The sequence below is a fragment of the Equus quagga genome, chromosome 11, assembly GCF_021613505.1.
Source record: "Equus quagga isolate Etosha38 chromosome 11, UCLA_HA_Equagga_1.0, whole genome shotgun sequence".
NCBI classification, from domain to species: Eukaryota; Metazoa; Chordata; class Mammalia; order Perissodactyla; family Equidae; genus Equus; species Equus quagga.
Genome location: NC_060277.1, coordinates 113,852,910 through 113,879,723, shown reverse-complemented (window position 1 = coordinate 113,879,723; position 26,814 = coordinate 113,852,910). Strand labels below are relative to the sequence as shown.

Below are 26,814 nucleotides of genomic sequence, written 5' to 3'. Positions count from 1 at the left end.
TCCATCCATCATCCACCTATCATCTATTTATCTACCCATCCATCCATTATCCACCTATCATCTACCTACCTACCTATCCATCCATCATCTCTCTATCTATCAATCCACCATCTATCTATCTATATATATATATCCATCCATCTATCATCTCTCTATCCATCCATCATTTATCTATCTATCCATCCATCCTTCTATCCATCATCTATGTATCTAACTGTCCATCCATCTATCATCTATCATCTACCTGTCTGTCTACTACTACCTTCCACCTATCTGTTTATCATCTAACCATCTCAGAACATCCATCTGTGATTGCCTGCTTTTTGCAGCTCTTACCAAAGTCCTGTGGGAGGCTTTGTTGACTATTAATTCAGGATAACTATAAGAAGTAGCTCGGAAAAGGCAGCCTCAGTAGGAGATAAGATTTGAGGCCCGACGCCTTCCCAAGCAATTTCACGTAAGACTTCCTAGCCAGACAATAGGAACCAGCCTCTCAGGCAATGCTTTCCCCCGAAGCCTCTTGTTTCAAATGACCTCAAGGTGGCTGTCCTTAAATTGGAGGGGATGAGGCCAGTAAATTCAAGGCAGGCTTCAGGCATGGAAGCAAACTATAGAAGATCTCCAGCTATGGTTACTCACACATGGATTTGAGTGGAAGGAAATAAGCCAGAAACCCATTAAGTTTTTGGGGTAATTTTATTGCCAAAAAGTCTCCCCACAGGCCTAACGTGCAAAAGTCTACGCATGTATGCATGCTGGCATGCAGAGACCAGATAAGCCATCTTTTAGTTTACATTATCTGACCATGAGGAACCACACTGGACCTGGCTGAAAGGACTGTGCCTCACCCGGGGGTCCTGGCCTGTGACAGGGTGAGACCTGGAGAAAGGCTACATGTGGTCCGGTGTGGGAAGAAGGGTAGTCACGGGTATGTGTGGGCCAGCAGGGTGACAGAGTGCCAGCTGTTTTCTAGGGCTCTCTCTCTACTTTTCCTCTATAAAGGAACCTCCAAGTTCTACGTGGGCACAAGACTGCTCCACTCGAGATTTCTCAGCCTCCTCTGCAACTAGACGAGGCCATGACTAAGTTTAGGGTGGTGGGCTATGAGCGGACGTGCTGTGTGCATATTCTGGGTTGGGCTCTTAAAACGGGTGTGCCCTCTGGGACCATTCTTTCTGTCCCATGGCTTGTGACAGCAGGAACAGCCTTCTCAGACCACAAGGTGGCAGTTGCAATATTAAGGGTGACAATGGAACAAGACAGAAGGAGCTTGGGCGCCTGACACGGAGGAGCTGGTACACCAGCCCTGGACTGTTGAGCTCCTACAGGTATAGGAGAGAGAGACAGGCTTCTGTTTCAGCCATTGATGTGCTGGTCACGGGAAAGTAGACTGGAACCTAGTATCCAGGTCAACCACCCTGCAGCGCGCCACCCTGCATTTTAAAGGCTGGGCAGCTGAAGCTGCTGGGAGCCCTCGTGTGAAGTTTCCGGGGTAAGTGAGGCAGAAGCCGTCTTCTGCTGAGTGGCCACTGTGGCTGACTTTATAAAGGGTGTCGAGGGGCAGAGGCACGGGGCTTCCTGTTCCCCTGGTCCCACTCACAGCACTGTGTTTTGAAGTCCACAGCCCCAGCGGGATTCTTGTGCATCCCCGTGTCCCTGACTGTGGCAGTGGTGGACAGCTCCCCCAGAGGGCCAGGATGCCGGTGGGGTCTGGGGCCACTGGAGGCCTGGGTGGAGCCCACCCCTTTAGCCTTCCCAAAGGTTTTGCAAGCATATTCTCTGCATGGATGGTTTCTATAAAATGATATACCCTGACTTAGCACCCAGGAGAGGGTAAATAATTAAACAATTAAACATGGAAACTGTAATGGCCTAAGTGAAGAAATCACTTTCCTTTGCAATTCCAGATAAAACTGTCAGAGCCGAAAGGGAACATACTCCCGCGCAGATAAATGTCGGGTTAGGCTTCGTTTCTTCGTCGTCTTGAAGAAGCAGAGCCACGCGGCTTGCTGAGCCGGGCTCGAGCACTCACCTTGTTGAGTAGGAAGACGTACTCCGTCACCAGCCCGCCCAGCTCAGGAATCTGGCTCTTAGTCCCCAGCAGCACATGCTCCACAAAGAGTGCGATTGAAAAAATGCGATTCCAGTGGGTTCTGTCAAGAGACGGTGTCACTCAGGAGAAGCAGGGGCAGACAGGCAGTTCCAAGGCACAGGAGGTGAAAGACGGATCCGGCAAAGGAGCTGGGTGGAGGTGGGTGGGTGTCACGCCTCAGCCCCTCGGGGCTCCCACACAGCCGCCGCCTCCGGCTCTCCACGCCTTCCCTCACTCTCAGCTCCGCGTAACTGGGGGTCTCACTTGCTGGCTTCAGCCTGTGCCTGGTGAGTCCCACCTCACCCTTAAAGGGCAGCACATGACTTGTCCCCTGACTGCTTGTCCTGTCTCTGCGGCCCTGCCTGCCCTGCTGTCCTGCCTCAGGTCCTCTCCAGTTGCTCTCTTCTGTCACAGCATTTCTCCCAAGGATCATCATAATTCGCCAGCCTCTCTATCCCGTGCATTACTCCATGCACTCCCTGAATGCAGTTATCTTCTTCTTTGTGTCTCTAGCATCAGTGTGATGCCTGGCATTTAAAAAGGGTTCAACAAATGTTAAGCAGTGAATAAGGAAAGGACTCCTTCCTGAGTCAGGAGTATCCTTCTTTTTTTTGTTTTTGAGGAAGATTAACCCTGAGCTAACATCTGCTGCCAATCCTCCTCTTTTTGCTGAGGAAGACTGGCCCTGAGCTAACATCCATGCCCATCCTCCTTTACTTTATATGTGGGACGCCTGCCACAGCATGGCTTGACAAGCAGTGCCGTGTCTTTACCTGGGATCCGAACCGGCGAACCCCAGGCTGCCTGAGTGGAACGTGCGAACTTAACCACTGCGCCACCGCCACCAGCCCGGCCCCAGGAGTATGTTTTTGATGTTCCCAGGACTTGGCAGGTTCCTGGCGAGCATGTGGGAAGGGATCAGTGAGCACCGGGCTCCTGGGTCTCACCTGACTTCCCTGATGACACCTTTGCTCACGCTCCCACTGCCTTGCAGGTACCCATCTGAGCAGAGGAGCTCCAGCGGCATGCACAGATTCTTCACTATCTGTAACCACGCCTGGGGACTGGGCTTCAGGATGTCCCTGGTCAGAATTTCAGCACAGGCCATTGCTGCAAATGCATCCAGAGTCTGGGGAGATGGAGAACAGGCCCGTGGCTGAGCCGCCCTGCCCAAACCCCCTTTCGGCTGCTCCTCTAAATCCTAAGTCCAGGGGCCCAGGATGTTAGGCCAGTGTGTTCTTGTGTTCCAGGCTTGGAGCTTCATCTTTTATTGTTTTGGGATAGAGGAAGCATTAGTCAGATGTGTTCTTAACATCCGAGTTGTACGGACATATGCTTGTGAAGTCTCCCACTTGGAACACAGCCCAGAAGCCTGTCCTTCCGAGAATGGTGCTGGGAGCACCCGCCCGCCCGCTCGAGGAAGGCCGAGCCCTGGCTCTGAGCACTAAGTGCCCCCAGAGGAGCCATACCATCTCACATCTAGCCAAGCCGTGGTTCCACGGAGCTTCCATCAGCCTGCTTAGAATTTGGGGGTGGATAGTCAGGATTCTGGAGAAGTTCTGCAGCCGGCTCCTGAAGTGCTGGGAGGCCAGGTGCACCCACGGTAAGGAAATCTGCTCCTCCGGCCCCGCCGCCGTCAGCTGACGGATGCAGGACAACAGGGCTGCCCGCAGGGCCTGGGTGGGAAACGAGCTTTTAGTGTAAATTTGTAAACTACCAAAAAAAAAAAGAGATGTTTTCCCTGCGGAAAATTGGAACTATTCAAAAACAACAAAAAAGGAAATTAAAAATTATGATACTATTTTTGTATCCTATAGTAATACAGATACTATTACTATCTCTAGTTTACTTTTTGGTGTCACCACTTCTACGCATTTTTATATCCATATGGCTCTTCCCTGTTGTCCCCAAATTAGGATCACAGTGTATTCCTGATTTTTTTCCACTTATTATATTACGAACATTTCTCTATCATTAAGTACACCTGAAGAACATCCTTTGGAGTGGCTGCACAATAAGCAGTCAAATGGCCCTACTTTAATTTCTCCAACCCTCATTATTGGACAATAAAATTGTTTCTAATTTTCCATTTTTAGAAATAAAGCTTAAAAGAACATTCCTGTGGATAAAACGTTGTCCACGTCTCCCATAACGTTCTCAGGACAGAATCACCAGTTCAGATTTTATAAGGTTCTCAGTTCATCCCCCAGGTGGTTTTGCAGAAGCACAGTGCTGGCTCACAATGGAGGAACTTCTGCCTTTTTAAAAATCAGTTTTTCCACATGGATACATAAAAAAATAGTATCTAAAAATTGTTCATGTTTCATTGATTTACTAGTGAGGCTGAGCCATTTTCAAATGTATTCTGGATATCTGTGTAATTATTCTGTTAATCGTTGCTTTATAATTTTCACCAATTTTTAGAAATTAGAGTATTTTCTTATTAATTCCTAAGACTACTTTATTAACCTTTTTTTTTGGCTGAGGAAGGTTAGCCCTGAGCTAACATCCATGCCAATCTTCCTCCACTTTCTATGTGGGTTGCCACCACAGCATGGCTGATGAGTGGTGTAGGTCCCTGCCCGGGATCCAAACCTGCAAACCTGGGCCACTGAAGCAGAGCACACTAACTTAACCACTATGCCACAGGGCTGGCCCCTCCACTTTCTGTTTTTATGTACTGAAATTTGAGATCTTTATGTCATCAAAAGTATCGGTCTTCCCATTGAAATTTCAGTTATCATTATGCCGTGGAGTCAGTTAAGTATTTACCTATTTTGCTTCGAGAGACTCTAAACATTTCAAAAGAAGGTGTTACCAGGGAAATTGGAAGACGTCCTTATTATGTTAATAAAAAGCTCATGTTTTAGGAGGCCCTGGGTGGTGAGCTGAGGATCTAAGACAGAGCCTTTTGAGGCCATGAGCGGCATCTTCAGGCACCAGAGTCCTCCCAGACCATGTGCTAGTCCACAAACATGATGGCACCAGTCTCAGCAGCTGAAGAAGGGTTCTCACGTTTGCATCCAGTTCACATCACACCAGCTTTGCTCCCGTCCCCAGATCAGGATTTACCTTTAATTCCTCCCAAGTGGATACTCTCATGGTCAGGAGAAGGAAGTCCTGCAGGTAGCACTGAAGGAGTTCTTGCTGCTGCTCGGCACGGAGCTGAGCAAGGAACCTGCCCAGAGGAGTCTGCTGGAAGATTTCCACCAGCTTCTCTGACGACTCTGCAGGGGGGAGACCAAGGAAGGGCTTGGAGTGAGAATGCAAACCATGACTCTTCCCTCTCGCTCAGGACACGCTGCTCCTCCTGGTGAAGGGCAGTTGCTCTGCCAACAGTAATGGTGGATCAGCCTCGTTGGACATCAGCTCATGGCACAGAGGAGTCAGCTGCCTGACTTTATGATCATTTCTAGACACTTCAGACATTTTTCCAGTGGAGTAACAGAAACAGAGGCAGGACCGACGTTAAATTTTGGTCACTAACAGCCTAGCCAGCCCCAAAGGGCTCAAACGATCTGAGACAGACCAAGTTTCATGTCCATCAAGTCAAAATGGGCTTCAGGACCCAAGTGGATCAGGAGTGAGTGGCTGCTCTTCAGGGGCTGGGGCCAGAAGCTGCTCAAACCTGAAAGATCTGCCTTCTCGTGCATGGGGGCTGGCCCTCGGGCACATGCGATCACAGAAAAGCAGTGTCGTTAGGGTATGGACTTGAAAAAGGAAATACTCTTCCCTCAGGAGACAGACTGCTTCAAATTTGTTTGGAGAAAGTGGCAGAATGCTTACCTAGAAAAGTAAGTTCATCTTCAAGGATTTGGCCTGTATTTTTTAAAGGCAGTGCTATAATTAAACTCTGAAAAGATTATGTCATGGATGACAGATGACTTTTCCAAAAGCATTGTGTTATCACTGGTTTTCCTGGAGCGCCAATGGCTAAACTACTTGGCATGTGTGCGACAGCAGAGCAAGGCGCCACGTAGTTCAGGAGGAGCACTGAGGCTCAGTTTGGGCAAAGACATTCCATTCTAGTCGCTAGCAGCTGCTGAGAAAGGCTTGATGGGACATCTCCTGAGCCCTGTGCCCTAGCTGTCCAGAAGCCTCAGAATGGGAATGACTGACTCACGACGGGGTAACAGGCTCTCCTCCTGCCAGAACGTATCCCATTCCACCACGTGCCTGGGCTCACCTTCAGCTCCTGTGATGTACTGAGCCTGGACCCACAGCTCTTCCAGATAGTCTTTGATTCGCCAGCTAAATGGGACGTCATTGTAGAAGCCCTCTGCAAGGTTCATATAGTTCTGCACCATGATGTAGGACATCTCACTTTTAGATCTGCAATAAGGCAAATGAAGACAAAGACCATGTTGCTCAAGAAACAAGACAAGATCCACCGCTGATGCCACTTCCTCTCCATCCTCAAGAACAAGTGTGCTTAAAAGGCTACAAAGACAGCCCACTGGTCTGTTTTATAGCTCAGGGATTCTGTTTATAAAAGAACTCCAGGGCGACCTTATGTAATCTCTTTGCTTCGCAGACAAAACAAAAACAAACCAAGGGAGGGGTCAAGTAGTTGCCCACAGTCTCAGGCAGAAGCAGGTGTTGTGGGGCCTGCACTTACCCTGGCCCTAAACCTACACACAGAGAACATGACTTGTCAGAAGCAAGTCGTTCTCTCATGATCAACGGTGTCTTGTCTTCTAAGTAAGTGTTTCCACTGGAGATTCAGAATTCCGTTTATTCATATATTCTTTTATTAACCTGCACCCCAGAACTGAAGCCCCCTGAAATCCAAATGGGAAGCTTTTGGGTGGCCAGCTGAGCTTGAGTTGCACAAGATCAGGCCTAGGGGTAGGCTGTGTGATTCCCCCCACGGAAGGAAGAACAGGAAAAGTGACACAAATCAAACGGCTCTCCTAAGTACAGCTTCTCTGGTGTACACAGAGCTGACTCTGGTGATTTTAGCTGTAACGAGTGCTCTGGAAACAGGGTACTGAAGCCAGAAGAGAATGAAACAAAGATTTCTCAGAACTTCATAAACTCCCATTTGTTGCTGTAATGCCATAACCCTTTAGGCTATGAAAAGAGCGAACTTAAATGTGATCCTAAAATCGATACCCACATTTCGCCAAATACTTGGGAGAGCATATTAAGATTGCTGCTATGTTATGACCTTTTTCCTTTCCCACAAAAAGAAAGTCATCTATTCACCTTGTATCATTTGTCACAAGAGGAATGTTCAGAAGCTTAATGTCACTGAAAATAAACATCCAAAGATCTCTTGCCCAGGATGGAGCATCTGGCCTGGTCAGTAGCTCAAGGTTGCCGTCTCTGTCGATGAAGGATATCATGCTCGCCAGGAGAGGAGTCACCGTGCCCTGGACCCGCTTCCAGAGGGTATGCCTGCAGAGCAGAGGAGAGGCAGACTCCAGTGCCCCGTCAGAGCGACCACAGACCACAGGGGATTCCTGCGTCCTTCTGACAGTCTGCTCCTTCCTGGGCTGTAACAAAACATCTGGTCTCCTAACTCCCACACTAGAGCCATAGCAATAAATGGAAATTTTCACTATTTTTAAGAACCAGAAGAGAGACTCACAAATGCAAATGTCTAGGGGCAGAACTGGAGTAGATCTTAATTCTACATCTAATCAACTATAATTATTTCATTGAAAAGGCCAAGTAGTACATTTGCTTTATTTTGTCATATGACTATTTTCCAGAACAAGTCATCTAGGTTCTATAAAGAAAGAAAACAATGACCAAATTCATTTGTGGAAAAAAAAAAAGTCAGTTGTAGATAGAATATAATAAAGAAGAGACCAAAGTAAATTCATTTCGGAGCGACATCAGCATCATGGCGGTGTGAGTGGTTCCCTTTGTGTCTCCCCTTTAAGTTACAACCAAATGGACAGTCATTAACCAGCAGAGGATTCCTCACACAGAACAGGACGTCTGAGAGATCCACGCAGCTGTGCACTTGCAGGTGGGGGACTGGATCCCCGGAAGGCAGCGGAACCAGGTGAGCAGACCCCTCCCCCTCCCTGGTGCAGCAAGCCACTCGCAGATCCTCACACAAAGGGAATTCCTTTCAAATCAAGTTAAGCAAGAAAGCACGTGTTTATCTAGAACTTAGTTCTTGTTGATAATGGTTTTGCACACTAGATCTGAGATTTTTTATATATAAATAAATTTGATTGCTTATATTAAATACATTATACTTTGCTGCTATAATTTTGTTTATACACAATAATAAACTAGAATTCATTTCAAAATTCTTGCGGTAAAGCATAAGAAATCTACTACTTGGTAATTAACATTGGGGAGAAAAATGCAGGCTCTATTGTAAAAAGAATAAAAAGAAATACCCTACTTTTTTTTTAAAAGATTTTACTTTTTCTTTTTTCTCCCCAAAGCCCCCCAGTACATAGTTGTGTATTTTTAGTTGTGGGTCCTTCCAGTTGTGGCATGTGGGATGCCACCTCAGCGTGGCCTGATGAGCTGTGCCATGTCCACGCCCACGATTCAAATCAGTGAAACCCTGGGCCACCAAAGCTGGAGCGCAAGAACTTAACCACTCAGCCATAGGGCTGGCCCCAGAAATACCCTACTTTTTAAACAATGCAGTGCACAGAAACCTGCAGACAATTCAAAATGTCTATTGAGTAAACAAAGCATGCTAATGATCAAAGAGATCACTTGATTTAAGGAAAAAATGCCCAACTAGAGGAAGCGTGGAAGACCATAGACATGAAAGGAAGTGCTGGCTGCAGGGAGAGAAGGGGAGCTGCACCTGCGCAGGCGTGCTGACTGGGCATCAGAACAACCCTCGTATACAGACTATCCCAGTCGGGACTATTAACCCCGAGAGGGCAAATGGCTTAAGTCCAAAACACAGAGGTAGTGAATGGAGTTAGTCCCTACTGGCCTATGACAGTGGACCGGCAGGCTCTGGGGCTCCGCTTGACCCCTGACACAGGGAGTTACATGAGTGAGTTCTGACTGCTGGACTGAGAGGCTGTTCAGAAACCGCAGGAGGCCGAGTGAGATGAGGCCAGTCCCAATGCCACAGCAAACAGCAGGGCAGGGAAGGTGGGGCTGCCCATCCCGCTCTGAACACCTGGCAAATGTGGGAAGTTCGGGAACTGAAGAGGAGGCTGAAAATACAGACGTTAAGAAATATGTCGAGGTAAGTAGTCAGTAAAATCCATAAGGAGTAACCGAGGGAAAGGAAAATATTTCTAGATTCATATCTGATCTCATAAAATTTCTTATTCAGAAAGCATAATTAGGGAAGAAATTAAGGATAACTGGAGAAAAAAATAGAAGCAGAAAACTTCCCACAGGAATGAATGAGCATCAAGGAGCTCGCACTTTCCACTCGGCTCTGTTGCTCCTCATCTTCCTCCCACTGGCGGCGCGCTGGCAGCACGCCCAAAGCCCACCCGGCAGGCGGGGAAGGTCGGACCGCAAGGGGCCTTATGCAAGAGGTAAACTTTCTTTCAGACATGAGGAGGCTGAGAGCCAGAGGGATGAAGTGACCGGTCTAAGATGACCCTGCCAACTGGGGCACTGAATCTTCCATCTGGCATCTAGAACAGTCAGTCCCTCCTCCTTCCACGAGACAGGTCGTCATGGGTTAGTCCTGAGAAAAGGCCCAAGGTTTTATAGAAAAAGGACCATGGACAGTAAATGAATACTCTGGGGTCTTATGTCTGCAGTTATCAAATAACTTCAAGCAGTAGGTCTAGGAAAATAATTTCCGTTCCCTTCCTGCATATCCCCTTCTTAACAACCTGGAACAGCATCTGTTTCTCTGGTACCAGACATGATGGTCAACATTTATATCCTACAAGAAAAGATGTTCTATTTTTTTTGTTATTTATTATGAAAAAATTTAAACACACACAGAAGAAGAGAAAAGAGATAGCAAACCCCCACGTAACCACCACCCAGACTATCTTATGCTCATTGCAGGAACAAATGACCCCTTTGCTCAGACAAACATTTTGGCCCTCTTTCCTTGGCTGGGGAGAGGGCACGAGCAGGAGCTGCAGGCCAGGCTGCCACAAGGCAGAACGTCCTGGCTTCTTTGGGTCACAGTACCTGAATGTGCCTGCCTCCTGGAGAGCGTCCTGATTCGAAGCTTCCCTCTCTACCCATTCCTTCATATTGTGGAGGTAGTTCTCTTCTTGCTTCTTCAAAAGGACATAGAGGCGCATCTTGGCTACCCGTAAGAAAGCGGCTGTGAAAGAGCAGAAGAGACATGCACTCCACATGTCCTACGGGCGCCGAGCAGTGGGCGCTGCAAGGCTGACCCAGCGCACGGGGAAGGGAAGCCGCCGGTCCCTGGCCAGGCCAAGTCTAGAGCAAAACTGGAGAGGTGTGCATGGATTCCTGCCGGGTCAGGCACTTCCACGCACCATGGAAGGGTGCACGCAGGTGGGGTGATTCTCACTCCTGGGGAGGAGCCATGCCGGGGCACAGGCGGGAGAGGGCAATCATACCTCTGCATCTGTCGTCTTCGTTCAAGAGGCTGAGGAGAATCTCCACCCTCCTCACGCTGCGCTGGGAGCACTCATTCTGGTCTCGGAGCATGCCCACAGCACTCTGTATGCAGCTCCTCAGCAGGCTGGTGGTGTCCAGGACCTGCGTCTGTTGACAGAGACAATCAGGCCTTCCCTTTCTGCCACCTACATGATGGGTAAAAGCCAAGCCACCCACGGGAGCCGAGGTCCACGTGCTGGCGTGCGGGCACACAGGGTGGGGTTCTTGCTGGGCAGAGCTCCTGCGGCGGGCCTGCCTGCCGCTGTCCACCAGCCCTTGCACGACTGCTCTCAGAGCCACTGCAAGGGTGGTCGTGTGCGCGTGGGGACTCAGTCAGCGGTCAAGGAACAGAGTAAACTGACGAGGAGACGTCAGGACAGCCAGTGTCAGACCTCGTCCTGGTAATTCACCTACACCTGCAGTGTGGAGGGACAAGAGGTGCGGGCTAACCCCTGAGCGGCTGAGTCTACTCCTCAGACTCCTGGGAGAATAAAGCATAGAGAAGCCACTCATGAGGGGAGCCCAGCAGCACGGGGGGCCCAAAGAACTAGAAAGAACTAGAACTCACATTGCTTCTCTCCAGCTCAGAGGTCTCACTTTCCGTTTCCATTTCCACCTCAGTCACTTCCCCTGATGTTTCAGTCCCTGTTTCCATCGGCTCCTCACACTGGGCTCCGGCACTGTGTTCCATCTCCGCTGCAACAGAAGCAAACGCAATCCTTTACTGTTCGGAAGACGGAACGGGAGCACCGGCAGCACTGTCTGTGGGGTGTGTGATGGGCTCTAACCACCAGGCTTTCCCTGGCACCCAGCTCCAGTGGGGTCCCCAAAGGAGGGGCCACTGGTCACACAGATCTGCCTCTGATTCGTCCACTCAGGGTGGTCCACCAGCGGCAACACCTTACATCCACCCTGGACTCAGATGCTGATACAGGAACCAAGGCAGACAGAGCCTGACGTTTTCATCCCACGGGCACTCACTTCCACAGCCTACGCCTCCACAAAGACCTACTTATTCATGTGCAAATACTGCCTTCTCCTTGGCCTTGGGAAGTAGTAGCTGGTGCCCCATGCCTAGTCGTCAGTCAGCTTAGCAGACTGGCTCCTGCTGAGGGGCAGGTGCCAGGACCCCAAGGTGACAAAAGTACCGTGGCCCTGTTCTCACAGTGCATGTGGCACAGCTCAACCCCCACCCCGGCTGCGCTCCTGCCCTCCTGCATGCCCACAGACTCTGCTCACGACTTACCCTCAGGCCCACCTTCCGGCCTGAAGAGCTGGCTGATGGCCGCACCCTGCAGCTTAGTCACATCGGAAACCATGAGCGCGGACCTTCGGAGGTCGTCGATGTGCACGGACTGCCACAGCCCTGTGGGGAGCAAGCCACCAGAATCCGCTCATGGCTTCCCGGTCTCCCTGTTAGTCACAGCAGGGATACACCCCACGTCCTGACATGTAAATACACTGTTGCTGAAGGAATGATTGTCCCCTAAAGTCGAAACCTTTGAATATATGCAGAAACCACGGGACTCATGCCATACATGTCAACAACTCCAACACAAACATCAGTGTTCAGAACTGAAATGACTGACTTGAGAAGGATATCTAAAGAAGGTCTGTGATTCTTTTTTTTTTTGCTGAGGAAGATTGGTCCTGAGCTAACATCTGTTGCCAATCTTCCTCTTTTTGCTTGAGGAAGATTCACCCTGAGCTAATATCTGTGCCAATTTTCCTCTATTTTGTATGTGGGCCACTGCCACAGCATGGCCACCAACAAGTGGTGTAGGTCCACGCCCAGGAACCAAACCTGGGCCCCCAAAACAGAGTGTGCCAAACTTAACCACTAGGCCATAGGGCCGGCCCCTGTGACTCTTACATTTTTGTTACTATACCTGTTTTATCATAATTAGTAAAGGGGACAGTGGCAGGACTGGCCTCCCATTATCTATGAAATTATTAAAAGAAACTTATTTGCCATTTTTAGAATACCAATTTTCTTACATAATAAATATTTGGTGACCCATTCGTCAGGAATAAAAGAGAGAGAGAGCAATTTAAGATAGCAATCCCCTACTGCCAGAAATAGGCATAAAGTACCAGTGCCTTCACAATCACATTAGTCTGGAATATCATACCTGCATTATCCATAATAAAAAGAGAGAAACCAGAGAGACTGATCAAGTGTTTATCTACAAGTTATTAAAGGAAATGCTATATGTTGCAGTGGCAAGTCCAAAGATAAGTGCTTTTGGCAGCAACCATTGGTAAGAAATCTAACTGCATTAGATTGTTGAGACTGACATGAATGTTTTAATTTCAGGCTTGTACACCATAGGGCCAAATTAGAAGTAACTCAAACATTAAACAAACATACTCACTAATATCGTGGTCCTACCTCCATGGAATCCGACATAGGATGTTCCACTTCCCATCCGGGACAGTTTCGTGATGAAATAGACTAAGATACAGCCCTCATTTCCTTCTATCTTGTTGATTTCATTCATAGCAGAATACCTATTTTAAAAACAAACAAGCAAAGACAAAACAAATAAAAACAAAATCAAAGTTGTGAAATGCTTGAAGGGTGTCGTAGGAGCTGTCACATTCAACCTCATGTTTTTCTAGCTTAAATAAATTTCACACCCTCGTGCTCATTATCTTCTCTTATGAGAAAATGAGAGCAAGTTCTCTCTTAGCAGGCTCATCTTCCTCCCCAGGCCCGTGCCCCTCTGCTTTGAAGAGGCCTTCTTTATCTGTCAGGAACCTTATCTTGCAATACTCGATGGGCTGCGCTGGTGCTACTAAGAGGGAGGCTGGTACTTTCCATTTCAAGAAACAGAATTCTGTGAACAGACAACCACGAGATGAAATATGGCTTCCAATGCTTCAAAAGGCCCAGAAATCACCTTCATTTTAACATTAAGTAATAGGGGAACATAGTTAATTCTAAAGTATCAGATTTCCACCACAAACACTATAAAAATGTCCAACGAATACAAATGAAAGCTTTTACATACTGTTACTGCCCTTGAACTTACAGTAAATTCAAATCGTGTAATTTAAAATTAATAATTACCAAAACATGTCTGCAAACATATGTTTCAAGCATACTCTTTATTATCCTCCTAATATTTTATTATTTATATTTCTTGCATTTTACCATTTTTGTATTGTTATTAATCTCTTCTCTCTCTGTTTCTCTTTCTTCATTTTCTCTAGCCCACATTTGGGGGAATTAAAAGGGAAAATCAGGGGCTGGCCCCGTGGCCGAGTGGTTGAGTTCGCGCGCTCCGCTGCAGGCGGCCCAGTGTTTCGTTGGTTCGAATCCTGGGCGCGGATACGGCACTGCTCATCAAACCACGCTGAGGCAGCAGCCCCCATGCCACAACTAGAAGGACCCACAACGAAGAATATACAACTATGTACTAGGGGGCTTTGGGGAGAAAAAGGAAAAAAATAAAATCTTTTAAAAAAAAGGGAAAATCAATTTTATTTTGATTTCTATGTTTCTTCTGATACTATACTGTTTTCAGGGAAGAAATTCTTTAGCAAAAAATAAATTTTGCTTTTCCTATGTGGTTTCTGAGAAAAATAACAAAAACATACTTAGCTGAGGCGATGAGCTGAGCGCTATGAACTCCATCTTCAAAATCTGTTTGAATAATGAGGATTTTACATTTGGCTTTGTTTTTTAAGCAGTTTCTGAAAGAAAAAGGAAATGGTCCAAGTGAGTTCTCTGTCCTAAAAAATGGGTGGTAAAATTCCCCAAAGTGATATGGAAACGTAAAGGTTCATGGAAACAGCTATTCAGGTGGGCTCTCCTCTGCAAGGTGAGTAGACAAACCAGTAGAAAGAGATGAATAAACGTCTCCCGATGAGCCCCAGGACGCTGGTTTTAGAGAAGGACGTTCACGCAGAAGATAAGGATGAGATGGAGGGTTTAACAACTACCCTGTTCAGAGTCACATGTCCTCCATGTTCACTGTCCAGTGCTGGGGACACCAGTGGTTATTATAGCCACAGGTGAAATGCAAGGTGGTCAGGGCTGAGGACGGAGGGGGCGGGCTGCAGACGGGGAGCTCACCGGACTTCCTTGAGGAAGGAGTACTCGGTGTCAAACTGCTGCAGTGACAGGATTGTGGGTTTCAGAGCTCTGCCCTCCACTTCTGACTCTAGAATTTCGCAGTCATGACTGGTTAGCAGTCTGGAGAAAGTGGTGATCTGCAAAGTCAGGAAAGGCAAATTATTTGCTAGAATTCAAGGAAAGGTTGCACGTCTGCTAGGTTTAAATCCTAGAACTATGAGGCTATTTAGCAAATGCCTTCTATGGGCTCAGCATTGTGCAGTTGTACACAGATGGAAAAGAATCCCAACCCAGGAGTTTTTAAAAAGAAGGCAGCGCTGAGGAAAACAGAACCCACGGGATCAAAAGGTATTGGGGAGAAGACGCCCCCTGTCCCTAAGATGCTTTCGAGTCTCCTTGCTGGACTAGCGTCTCTTCCTGCTCTAGTCCCAACTGGAAATTCTGACTAGGCCTCAGGGCTCAGCACAAATGCCATTTCTTCCTCGCAATCTTGCTTCATGCTTTCAGGTGGAATTAGCCATTAACCCCTCCTTCCTTCCCACAGCTGTTATCAATTCTCCACCACTGGATGGCACCGCACAGCATAACCAAAACACTCCTTAAGGGCGTGCTGATGTCGCAGTGCCCAAATCCCTATCTCCAGGTTGGCCAACCACTGAGCATCTGACTCCTATATCCAACAGCATGGTAGACATGTCTGCCCCGAATGCAATTTGCCATTGCCTCCCCAAAACTTGTTGCTCGTCACTGGACTGTGATTAACCAAACCTCCAGCCATCTGAAGAAGAACCGAGGGAGTCACTCCTCCATCTCACAGCCTCTATGCGGAATCAGTCATTAGCTCTGCCAATTTACATCCTAACTATTTCTCAATTCCACCCATCCATCTGCTCCTCTACTTTGACTGAACTGATATAGCAGCCTTCCTACTGATATATCTTTTCTATGATAGTCTTTTAGCAGATCTTTTTCCCCGATTTCCCAGGCAGTGGGACGAGTCTCAACACACATCCCTCCATCACTCCCCTCTGTACAGAAGAGACCACGCTCCTAGTGCCGCCGACAAGGCCCTCCACGAAGCCTCTCCCACTCTATCTCACCCTGTCTCTAGGCACTCATGGGCTTGAACTTTAACTCCATCAATGATCAGCCCCTGGTTTCCTGCACAGACTGTTGTTTCACACCTCAACAACTTTGGTCAAGTAGGGCCCTCTGCTTATAACACTTTCCCCACCATCCTCCACAATAGCTTGAGGATAACCTCTTAAAGACGTCATCTCACCCATCCTAATCTGCGCTGTTCCTCTTTGCCTCTGTGGGCGGCATCATTGCATGATACCAACGGCACCCGTTTGTGGGTCTGTCTTTGCACCTTACACTGTGTGCTGACCAAAGACAAGAACTGTGACACTCATTTTTGTATCCCCAGCACCCTTAGGCAGTACTCAGATGTGGTACTTCATCTGTCGAAGTGAATGTGGTATATAGTGCTACTATCAGCACAGCACTGCACAGAAACAGGCACTCACATCTGGTTCAACCGAACTTTTATAAACGGGTCTCCTCACACTTAACATAGAGAGGAACCAAAAGTCTCAACATATCCTTTTACGCTTCCTATACACTGACTTGGAAAGAATCTTGAACTGTTGACGCTAGGGATTCAAGGACCCTGAGGTGAAAGAGGACAAGGGTAGAACGGGAGATAGTCACCTCTGTGAAGACGGCATGGCGTCCCGGATCCATCGTGTGAAGGTGAGCCTCAAGGAAGTCTGCAAAGGAGTTATGCTGCTGCTTGGCATAGTATTCTCGTGACAGAGAGAGTGCAGTGGACAAGCCCAACGAGGAAGCCCTCAGCCGGACCACGGCGTCAGGCGTGGCACAGTTCAGCAGTGTCAGTTTGGCCTCGTCAGATACCTTCCGGTAGAATTCATTAGTCGGGGCCCCGTGACCCAGCCTCTCTATGACCTGGAGCACCACAGAGGCACAAGTGTCTGAGTGGTAGCCAATGAAGACGTCAGAAGGGCTGTATTGGTGTCTGGCTAGAAACGGGTCTGTTTTCATATCTATAAATTTTTCCACCCAGACCTTGAGATCTTCCACAATATTCTTCTGCCACTTCTCCAAAACGGTGTTGATATCCAGATAGTGCTTCTCCAGCCGGTTAATAAGTGGGATGGGAAAATGTCTGTAGACGACGTCCTTCTCTTCAATGACTATCAAGCGGAAGTCCGGGTGAACCCGACATTTGACCCTATGGGTGCCCAGGCCCAGGTCCACGTACTTCTGGCCCCCGAGGTAGACGTAGTACTGATTGAGCGCGTCGTACAGGCTCTCGTAGAGGTTCTGCAGGTTGAGCAGCATCACCATCTTGCCGGTCTCCATGCAGATTTTCACGCGGTTGATATTTCTGCAGATCTGAGTGTACTCTTGATCCTTGGGGAAACTGGAACCAAAAATAATCTCTGGCTGCTGGTCCTGGCTGAAGAACGTCTGCTGCAGGATCTGCAGGGCCACGTAGTTTCTGGTCAGCACCAGTAAATACCGGGACTCGGTGTCATCCAGCTCTCTGCCCGGCTCCTTCGTAAGATCACCGTACATGTTTTGCTTGATCAGCTCCATGGTGCTGACTTCTTTTGAGCACTTTGCCTCAGGTAAATTGGCTGTAAAAATGTCCACAGCATGGATGTCATCTTTGCCACTGAAGTTCCGAAGGACGGCCTGTGCGATATCTTGTGGGGAAGGCTTTTTGTTAGAACGTTTGGCAGCAGCAAAGACCATTTTGATGAGGCTGTAGTAGTCACGGAGCCCAAAGAATTCCTTGTCTTGGTTCCGACACACTGTTTCATAGGCTTTGGCAAAGGACTCAAAGTATCCTTGGATTCTTTCTCGAACGAGGGGCTCTGAAGAGCAAATTCCCTTGGCGCTCTCTATGAGCTCTTTCTTGTTGGGGCTGCCACGTGACACAAAAATACCCCGGTTCATCTTGGCAGGGTCCAGGGCCCAGTTGGAAATGCCTATGAAGCCAACTTTTTTGTGGGGGGCAGGATCGTCTTCAATGCACCCGTCTTCCAGCAGTGGGTGCAGAGCCTTCAGGGGCATTTTGGGCGAGTCTTCCGCCAGCCCCACCTCATCCAGCACCACCACGGAGACGTACTGCTGCAGGTCCTTCCCCTGCTGGAAGCGAGCACACTGCTTAAAGGTGCCTATGATGCCTTGTGGGGTGGAATGTGGGCTGCACTGGAAGGACACCAGGTGGACCTGCTTCAGGCTCCGGAAGAGGTCTGAGGGAGCAGCCTGGCCTTGCATGGCATCTGCCACAATGGTCTTGGCGAGAGATTTGGAGCTGCCGGGCTTCCCCACCAGGAAGAGAGGAATCTTAAGCTCAATGCAGATAACCATCATGAAGACATTCTCCTTCAAAGCCAAGTTCTTGGCGATGGTTTTCCTCAGAGACACACCATTCAGAAAAAGATCCTGTGTTCGCGTTATCTCGTCCAGAATAACCTTGCTGTCATTATATGGTTCTGGAAAGGACCTGGAAATGGCTCTCCGATACAATTCCTTCTCTTCTAAAGAGGCGTGATAGCATACCCCGATGGCCAGCACCAGGGACCAGAGCACAGGATCTCTCTCAAAGTCGTTTCTGCTGACATTGGATTCGCAGAAAAGGGAATCCAGCTTTGACAAGAGCATCTCACTGTGGTCATAAAACCATCTGAAAACTCTGACGCAGCGCTCCACATCCCGGAGGCTCACAAAACTGCACTCATTGTTTCTTTTCCTCATGAAACCCTGAGAGGCAGAGAGCACTTCTGCGATCACACGCGTCTCGTTTGGACCCACTGCAGTGGAGTCCACCAGTCTCTGGACAATTTGCTGGATGTAGAGCTTTTCTGCGGTGTCATTCAGCTGTCCAAAATCCCACACCAGAGGAATCAGGCTCGGTGGCAGAGCGTGGACTCGGTATACCAACTGCCTCAGGGGAATGGAGCCAAGCCTGTCTGCCGTCTCCTCTGCACTAACCCTGTAGCCCAAACCAGCTGACTCCAGGCGGGAGATCATCTCCTGGGTGTGCTTCCGGTAAGGGTTGCAGGCTGCTATGATATGCAAACCAGAGTCCTTAGCCAGGGGCTCGCCGCCCACAGTACGATCACAGAGGACTTCTTTGATACAGCTTATAGCTTCTGTTGTGTTAGCTTCATCGAAGAACAAGATAGTATCCAACTGATGTTGGTCCTTATTGAGGAGGGCAAGTTGTTCCGCCTCCCTGACTTTGGAGTAGATCATGTCTGCCGTTGTTCCCCCATGGACCTTGACCAACTTCAAGGTTTCAGCATCAGCACCCCCACGCCGCAGGTCGCTAAGGAATTTAATGAGTCTGGTTTTCCCACAGCCAGTTTCTCCCATGATGATAACAGGGATCCCGCACCGGAACCGCATCTCAATGGCAAGGATCTTAAGCATATTGTCTGTTGTAAGTTCGTATGTTTCATCAGGGTCAATGGGCCACTGGATCCCTAATGCCAGGCAGAGTTTTTCAAGTTTCTCATGTCTGGGCAGCACATCAAAGTCAACATTGAAGGGCACCCTCTGAAGCAACAGCCCCCGGTACAGTCCCATTGCCATGACGTCCTTCTTGATCACCTTCCTACTCAGGCGATCGACGGCGTCCACACTGCCATTCTGGTTGTCCTGGAAGTGGAAACCTATGAATGTCATGGACGTGTGATCACTGTTGAAGAACACGTATGGGTGGGGCTCTGATTCCCACTTCTTTCGGAGAGAAAAAGGGGCTAGATCTTCTTCCTTGACCCCCTCCATGGTGACCATGTGCTTCCCTGGGCTTTGGTCCGATGTGTGAAGTGTTGGTGTGGCAAAATCTCTTGCCATGAAGATCATGAAGGTAACCACAAACTTCTTGAAGCCCCTCAGTGTGTCTCCAGTGACACTCAGATCACAGAAGAGAGACGCCTCACAATCTCTGAGCTGATAATTCAGGAACCGGGCGAAGTTCCGGAGCTCTGCCCAGGACGGGTCGATCACGCCACAGTAAAACAGGAGGTGCTGGATGCACTCCTCAGGGGTGCCTTCAATGCAGCCTTCTTGGTATTGGAACGTGTCAAGGTTTTGTTTCTGATGGAACCGTTTTAAATATTGGTAAGGTCTCTGGAAAGTTTCGCTGCAGAACTCCCTGTGGTCCATTCCCGGCTCTCTGTAGCTCCGCTCAGGATTCAGCTCCATGCCTATCACTTCCTTGGGAGGCAGGCAGGTGACTTTTGGGAAGATGTCAAGAAACTTGATCTGAGGGGCACGTGTGTTCTGGAAAGGAGAGACATGAATAAAATGGTCACAAGTGAATTTCCTAAAAAAACGCTTTTTCATTTCAACCCTCCACATGGTCTACAACGGATGGACTGTTAGGAAAAATCACCTTTCATAAAGTGATTTCTATAGACTCCTTTTTGCATAGGTTGTCGTCTTTGGTACATTCAGGCATGATGGGAGCCGTATCCTCAGCTGGGAAGTCCTTTCCTACCCAGCGTCCCAAAACTGAATCTGCATTACGCATGTGCGTGTGTGAGCACAAAACTAACTTTTGTTAAGAAATTTATCTGACGAGGGGCCAGCCGGGTGGCGCAGCGGTTATGCGCGCATGTTCCGCTTCAGCGGCCTGGGGTTCGCCGGTTTGGATCCCAGGTGTGGACATGGCACCGTTTGGCAAGCCATGTTGTGGTAGGCATCCCACATAAAAAAAAAGTAAAGGAAGATGGGCATGGATGTTAGCTCAGGGCCAGTCTCCCTTGGCAAAAAGAGGATTGGCAGCAGATGTTAGCTCAGGGCTAATCTTCCTCAAAAAAAAAAAAGAAATTTATCTGATGAAAGTCTCCTTCCCATCTTGGCTGGCATTAAGAGAGATGAGATTCTCTCACTAGATGAATTTACTGCATCAGAGCACAGCTGGAACTAACCCAGACATCCAGCAGCAATCCCTGACCAAACAAAACAGATGTAAGACATTGCTAATTAGGAAAAGAGCATTTTTATTGCAGACGTTAAAAAGACAAGCTTAAAGACTGATGTGTCTTTACAGACACTGCACTCAGATGCTTTTTGAAGGCAAAAGTGGGGAATCGCGAGGCCCCATCACAGCCCCTACCCCACAGTCCTGCGGAACACCTGCAATACACACCAGTTTCGAAGGCCTCTTTGGCGGTGCTGGATTCCCTTCCAAGACTTCAACGACATACAAATGGCACGGGTTCCGACGCCACATTTTCCCATTGATATCCATTAAGTACTGTAGGATGAGGAGTTTGAAAAGAAACACCCACACTCCAGTCTGCACCTAAAGCCAGAAATGCTTGGTTTGTAAAGACTTACAGGGCAATCCGTCCTCTCAACCCTACGTCCTCTTCTTATGTTCTTTGATACAATGACACTGAGCGTCAATACACGTAGGAAGAAGAAATTCTTTATACGGGGGAGGAGGCAGGGCAGGATGCAGCCACTCATCTGGAACCCCGGGGCACTTACAGAAGAGGTCACATCGAAGTGGAATATCATGGGTCTCGTCCAATACTGGGCGTCCAGGAAAGGCAAGAGGGAGCCCAGGACTTGATTCTCGTCCACCTGAGGGTCGATCAATCGAATGACCTTTAGAGGCACTTTTTTTCCAAGAAACTTCATTTTCAGTTTGTCATGCAACCTCTTCACATAGAGAGACTTTCCTGTAACGTTAAAATATGGAAATTAGGTGTAGGGCTGTGGACAAAGAGTAAGAGAATCCAGAAAGATTCACTTCCAGTCACCTCTGTAAAAATTCAGAACTGATACAACCCTCGGATACAGAGGGCTGGCTAAGGGACGTGAGCATCTGAAGATTTTGGTATCCACAGGGGTCCTGGAACCAATCCCCAGGATACTGAGGGCTGACTCTATACCTCCTCCTGCTTCACAACCCACATCCACCCTGGAGTGGCCAATGTGGTTACAAAGGCAGAGGAAACTGCAGAGAAGCCTGCACAGAAGGGGATGGCTTGGCTCCCAGGAATCGCCTGAGCTGAAACCAGGTGAGAAAGGGCGTCCCGTTCCAGGACGAGGCCTGATTTACAACTTCGGGTGAGTCAAACCACCCTGGGACTCAGTTTCCCAACTTGCAGAAGGGCTTCATCTGAGTCACCCCTGTGGGGCAGAGAAGGGCCATCAGGTGGCCCTGGGACATGTGGGACCCATCCACCCCAGCAGATATCATTACCAACACCCGCTCTCTCCGAGGCCACGATCCCAACACACATCCGGTCCCTGAACACGGCGGCCGCCGAAGGGATCTGCTCTGGGACCCGGTAATGACGTGCCAGGTAGGCCTGGATGGCCTCCAGGGGCGCCTGGGGAGTGAAGAGGACTTTGTGCTGGCTGAAGGCCGAGGGGAGGTAGCAGTGCTCCCGCTCGCAGTCACAGACCATCACGAGCTGGTAGTCCTCCCGGGGGCGCTGCGTGCGCAGGCTCTGGAAGAGCACCTCCGCCTGGCAGGCCACATCGTAGCTCAACTGGTCTGCGTACAGCAGGCTGTACACCCTGTGCCCCCAGGAGCCCAGGGTCAGGCAGCGGCGCAGGAGCAGCGCCACCTCCTCAAACGTGGTTTCCGGGGTGCAGAGCAGCACCTCGTCATAGCTGGGCAGGGGCTGGCTTGGGGTCTGCATGTAGATGGCCAGGGCGGCCGGCAGCACCTCAGAGTGGCCACAGACGACAAGGTTGGGCTGGCCGACCTGCAGGCCTTTTGGGAGCTGCCGCTCCACGGGAGGCCCACCCATCCTCGCTAGGTGGGCCAGACAGTGGCCAAGGGCCTCCAGGTCCAGGCAGTGAGGCAGGAAGACACTCATGCATGTCATCGACTGTTCCATGATGACCCTCAGCTTGTCCAGCAGGCCCAACTTAGAGGAGAGCGTCAATCGCAATTCTTCAATCACCGCGCTCCCCTGGTGACTGGTGGCCCTGCCATCGGGCCCGCTGCAGGCCCGGAGGATGTCCCTTGGGCTGCAGTTGCTTTTGATGAAGGACAGCATGGTGAGGGTGGCATCCCTGGGCTTCTCTCTCTTGAGCTCTGTGCTCAGGTGAACCAGCTGCTCGTCCGTGTAGTAGTTGAGGTAGAAGTGCTCAGCTCGCTTCTGCGCCACGAACCCCTTCCAGCAATCCAGGAAGTGCTCCATCTGCCTGCAGAGGGCCTCCAGCAGCTTGGCCACCGGCCCGCGGCCCGTCAGCAGGCTCACCAGCCCCAGGCGGAAGTCCATCCGGATGGACACGCCCTTCCGGGGGGCGCAGTACACCTCAGCCACCCAAGCCCTGAACAGCATGTTTCCAGCAGAGTAAAGGTTTATAAAGGACTGGACGAGCCTCTGCACGTTGGAAAACACCTGTTGTAAATGGAACGAGAAGGCAGAAATCACAGAGCTGTATCAGGGAGGCGACACATTGGCCTAGAATAACAGACAGATCTATAGTTTGAAGGACTGGAGCTCATGTCTTCCCACGGCTCACTGTGACCTCAAACACTTGAGACTGATCACAGCAGCCCTTCCTCCCTCATCTACATAACTGGCCTCAGAAGAGGACTCTCTTTAGGAAGGAGTAAGTTGTAAAGATAAAGGATATCATTTATAAAGCACAAATGAACTTTAAAGAAAAAACCCATGATAAAATTGAGAGACTGTTACACTAACCAACAAGGCTTTATCAATGTGGTTACTTTTGATTTTGATGAAGGATGCCCATCTAAATCTTTAAATATTTTTGAATTCTTGCTAATTTACAGAATAAGTGAAGCAATTTAAGTTTCTTTCTAAGAACGATCCATTGGGTTTTCTCCTCTTCAGTGTAGTAGATTAACTGACAAATCGGTCTATGGATCTCAGGAAGCAACTACTGACCAAAGGGGCTGTCATACTTCAGACCTGTCTCGGGGTCATGAATTTGGATTACAGGCAAATGTGGAGGACAGCCGCTGGCTCCACTCTCCATGGATGTAAAAGTCAAGCGATTCCTATCAATTAAATCCAAACCCAAACCTTGTTAGGTTCTCAGTCAGCTTGGCTATGAGGGGCCTCAGCCCAAACAGATGAGGTTATACCTGCTTCGCTCCAACCTAAAGACAACTCCTCACCTCAGAAAACAGCTCTACTTCAGTGTTTTTGTGATCTTTCTTGCCAGACATCAGCATCAATTTGTTCAAAAGCTCCTTCAGCTCTTCTAAAGAGTAGTCTCGCAGGTCCTGATGGTCCCCGTGGCTCTCAGGGAGGATTAAACGCAGAACCGTGTCTGGGGAAATCTGCAGCATAGTACACATTTAGGAGTTGCTTTTCTGGAGGCAGAAACCCCCCCGTTTACAGCAGCCCGTAAACGCACTTCCAGCTGGCCTGGGATGTGTGGTGGCTCACCTTCTGGCCATCTCTGGGTGCCTCGATCACATAGATGCCTCTGCTGTTGATTGCTGTTGCCAGCGACAAGGATGAGAGTTCGACAGACCCGTGACTTTCCCTCACTGTTTGCAGCCACTCCAAGTTCCTGGCAGAGTCACGCTGTTGAGACAGGAGGAGAGAAAATGGGCACTAGTCTGAGCGATCATCTTTCTCTTCCTCCTGCATTTTCCTCCCACTTGCACCTTCGAGGAGTGAACCCCCCCTCCCCTTCTCCGGCTCAGTGCACAGTCACCCCGCAGGGCAGGACTTCCTGACCCACTGCCCACGACTCCTGTGTGGTTGGGCCTGTCCCTCTCAGCAAACTGGTCACCCGGTGCTGCTGTTCCGTAAAGGGCTGTCTGCCCGCATCCCCACCAGCGCCTGGTGCCTGGCTAGCACGTGGAGGACCCGGCTTATATTTATGGATACATGGATCAGGGTAGAAAGGCACAAACCCCGCTCTCCTTGGGAAAGCCTCATTCTGCCGGGCCCCCAGCTTCAGGGGAGGTGCTGGGTATAACAGGGCTGTGCAGCCTTATGTTCTAAGTGTCCTTTCGGGGTCCCCAAGTCCAGTCAGAAGAATTAAGGAAAACTCTGCAACAAAGGCTTTTTGTTTGGACGTGAGCTTCCAGCAGAAAAAAAATGAGAGAACAGCTCTATCTGCTCGTTCCATTTCTTTTCCTCCCTCACCCCTCACGGAGCTCCAGCCACCCTGACAATCTCTCTGCTCGTTAAGCAAGTGACCTGGTACCGGTCTGCCCGGTCCCTGGCGCACATGGTTCACTTAAACTGAAATGTAAATTTTTTCTGATAAAAAATTAATCCATACCAATTGTGGGAATACCAAACAGTATACGGAATTAGGTGACAATTACCACCACTGAGAGAAAACGCCTGGTAACATTTTAATATATTTTGTTTGTCTTTTTTCCAATACATTTTGCATAGCAGAAATTGCTCTTATTTACACACAACTTTGTATCCCACTTTCTAACATGACAAGATAGAGACAGCCTTTCCATATGTGAAGGAAAAATGCTTCGAAACATCATTTTCAAGGGCTGCGTAAAACCTACCACATGAGTGTGTGACGAGGCCAGCAGGCCCCAGTGCTGCTAAGCAAGGCTCTAGGAAACCTAATCTGCTTTGGAGCCAGAAATGAGACTTACCAGTTTACTGGGCAGGTGTTGGTCATTTTCCAGAGCCTTCCACAGTTCTTTCACCTGTTCCATGAACTCGTCGAAACCTGCACTCGTGTCCAGCTTATACAGCAGAGGAGCGTAGCCCTGCACGGCGTCATGGAAGCAGGCCACCCGGTCCACGTCGATGTCATTCTCACCCGCCGAGATGGAAGCCAGGTCCACAAACACCTTCAGCTCGTTGATGCCTTGGGGCGAGAAGAGGCAGAAAGCGTGAGGCTGCGCCATGATGGTGGGACACTCAAACCTGGACAAACCTTATTGCAGCTTTAAATGGGTTTTCAGTGGAGTTTGACAGTTTGATCCACTTTCTGCTTTCAATAAAAATCCGGGGCACCTTTTCTTTTGCCATTTATGTCGGCACCACCAACCAACACATGAGCCTACTGAACAGCAGCAGCATCCAGCCCACCACAAGGCATGTGAGGGCCTTGTGCATTTAATCCACACATCACCATCTCATAGAAAGGAAACAGGCTCCGCTGCCAGGTACCATGCTGACAGTTAACGACAAAAAACGGAGAGCATTCTCTCTGGGTTACTAATCAGAGAATGCACATCACCGGGGGCCAAGGAGCCCACAGACGAGCATGGCCAGGCTCCGGAGGGGAGAAGGCAGCCGTGCCCCTCCACACACCAGCACCTCCTGCGCCTGGCCTCACCTCTGCTTCTCCCCTCTATGAATCAACTCCGCCAAAGCCGCCTACGCCTTGGAGCTCAAAAGGCTGCCAAACCCTCAGCTGGAAGAGAAACGCACAGCCTGATGAGCTGACGTAACTGAGTCTCCCTGAGCGGGAGCTGGCCTCGGCCCCCGGTGAAAACCAACCGAAGGAAAAAGCTGAAGGGGGCAAGGTTTTTAGGCAAATGACCCCTAGCTGTTCACAGCAAGCATCCAGAGGGGGGAAAGTAGCCAAGGGAAGTTTTTACACCAGAACATGAGAAACAGTGTCCTGACAGAGATTCTACCAACAACCAATGAGGTATATGCCACACATGGTCTTCAAGAACGCAGATGTCTGTCTGATACCGGCCCTAAATGCAGTTTCCCCACATTAAATCCAGCATATATGGGGTTAAAACCAAAACACTCATTCCCTGCTTACTCTCTGGCTTCCTGGCTCCAGAATCCACCATCCTCCATGGAGACAGACACCATCAAGGACAAGCACCTGGACTATCTCCTCCCCACAAAGAAACACAGGCTGGTGGGAAAGCTGCTGACCAGCAAGGTCATGGGCTCCCTCCTCTCTGCAAGCAGTCTCAAGGCCAAAGACAGGCTGGTGGGAAAGCTCTGACCAGCAAGGCCATATGCTCCCCCTCCCCTACCTAAAACCCCAAATAAAAACCCTTCCTTTTAGCTTTCCGGGAGTTTGGGATTTTAGCGTTAGCTGCCCTTTCTCGTTGCTCATCACTGTGCAATAATAAAATTCCTACTTTCTTCCACTA

At 49.2% G+C, this 26,814-nt stretch overlaps 1 protein-coding gene across 8 annotated transcripts in view; it reads right to left on the bottom strand.

Moving 5' to 3' along the window:
* RNF213 (ring finger protein 213) overlaps positions 1–26,814 on the bottom strand; it is a 116,810-nt gene that overhangs the window by 31,941 nt on the left and 58,055 nt on the right. For all 8 annotated transcript variants that reach the window (XR_006890683.1, XM_046676527.1, XM_046676525.1 and 5 more), the window contains 20 exons: positions 25,339–25,556; positions 24,149–24,289; positions 23,875–24,039; positions 21,973–23,128; positions 21,252–21,445; positions 20,908–21,063; positions 16,428–20,036; positions 14,715–14,851; positions 14,237–14,332; positions 13,026–13,144; positions 11,880–11,999; positions 11,202–11,329; positions 10,594–10,741; positions 10,193–10,331; positions 7,301–7,492; positions 6,279–6,424; positions 5,165–5,319; positions 3,562–3,768; positions 3,040–3,221; positions 2,033–2,153 (listed from right to left, as the gene is read on the bottom strand). Coding sequence is in view for 7 of the 8 variants with exons in the window: in XM_046676527.1 (XP_046532483.1) it covers positions 2,033–2,153; positions 3,040–3,221; positions 3,562–3,768; positions 5,165–5,319; positions 6,279–6,424; positions 7,301–7,492; positions 10,193–10,331; positions 10,594–10,741; positions 11,202–11,329; positions 11,880–11,999; positions 13,026–13,144; positions 14,237–14,332; positions 14,715–14,851; positions 16,428–20,036; positions 20,908–21,063; positions 21,252–21,445; positions 21,973–23,128; positions 23,875–24,039; positions 24,149–24,289; positions 25,339–25,556 (7,529 nt within the window). In the remaining variant the exon portion in view is untranslated. The remainder of the gene's footprint in view (positions 1–2,032; positions 2,154–3,039; positions 3,222–3,561; positions 3,769–5,164; positions 5,320–6,278; positions 6,425–7,300; positions 7,493–10,192; positions 10,332–10,593; positions 10,742–11,201; positions 11,330–11,879; positions 12,000–13,025; positions 13,145–14,236; positions 14,333–14,714; positions 14,852–16,427; positions 20,037–20,907; positions 21,064–21,251; positions 21,446–21,972; positions 23,129–23,874; positions 24,040–24,148; positions 24,290–25,338; positions 25,557–26,814) is intronic.